Source organism: Penaeus monodon, chromosome 23, assembly GCF_015228065.2.
Source record: "Penaeus monodon isolate SGIC_2016 chromosome 23, NSTDA_Pmon_1, whole genome shotgun sequence".
Classification (NCBI taxonomy): Eukaryota; Metazoa; Arthropoda; class Malacostraca; order Decapoda; family Penaeidae; genus Penaeus; species Penaeus monodon.
Genome location: NC_051408.1, coordinates 15,561,698 through 15,562,504, shown reverse-complemented (window position 1 = coordinate 15,562,504; position 807 = coordinate 15,561,698). Strand labels below are relative to the sequence as shown.

The 807-nt window shown below is 34.3% G+C and overlaps 1 protein-coding gene across 1 annotated transcript in view; it reads left to right on the top strand.

Moving 5' to 3' along the window:
• The window catches only part of LOC119587816 (histone acetyltransferase KAT6A-like), a gene marked incomplete at its 5' end in the record, with an annotated part of 75,251 nt that overhangs the window by 69,830 nt on the left and 4,614 nt on the right, over positions 1 to 807 (top strand). The window contains 1 exon segment of the mRNA XM_037936515.1: positions 429 to 513. Coding sequence (XP_037792443.1) covers positions 429 to 513 — 85 coding nt within the window.

The window sequence follows — 807 nt, the reverse complement described above, 5'->3', positions numbered from 1 at the left end:
ATCCATCAAATTATTTTCTGAAATTGAGAAAGAGTTTTGATAATGTAATTTGAACTATGTAATGTTATATATGTAAAGGTGGGAAGATACTGTCATGCTTTTCATATTAAACTGATGGCAAATACCAGATAGTTATAATTTTTACACTTCAGTTTCAACTTCTTTATTAATGCCAATTGGTCATTCCTTCCTGGTTGCTTGGAAAATCTTAGGTAATTGTGTGCAATTAGATTTTCAGGGTTTTTAGCTATTTTTCCTTTTTTTATTTTTATGCCTATGTATTTTCTATTCAATACTTTTGTTATTGGTAGTACTTAGATTACATCCACATCCTCCAATTTCCTGTCATGGTGGTGTGTTTACATGTCTCATGAAGAGGTGTTTGAACCATTCTCCCTCAGCCTAATGCTGCCTCTTCCTATCACTAGCATGGACAGTGGAGACTTGGAGATGCCCCACCTGGAGCCCATGGTGGACCTGGAGAAGCACTCAGCCACTCCAAAGTCCAACGAGGTGAGTTGCTGATAGTGACGACTAAACACTTTTTCTTTTTCTTTTATAAGTTCATGGTTGAAAGGTTTGATTTAAGGACAAGAATTTTACAGAAGCAATTTGCATAATCTTTGTATATTTTTCATTGCTTTGTTTTGTGTTGTACAATTTCATGCTATGAAGCCATCTATTTTACTGTAGGTGGTGGGCAGGTAGTGTTTGGAAAGAGATTATTCTTGTACCAAATTAGTATGAATGATCTATTCCTAATTATAATGATATATTTTAAAGTCTTGTGTTTGTTTGTATACTTGG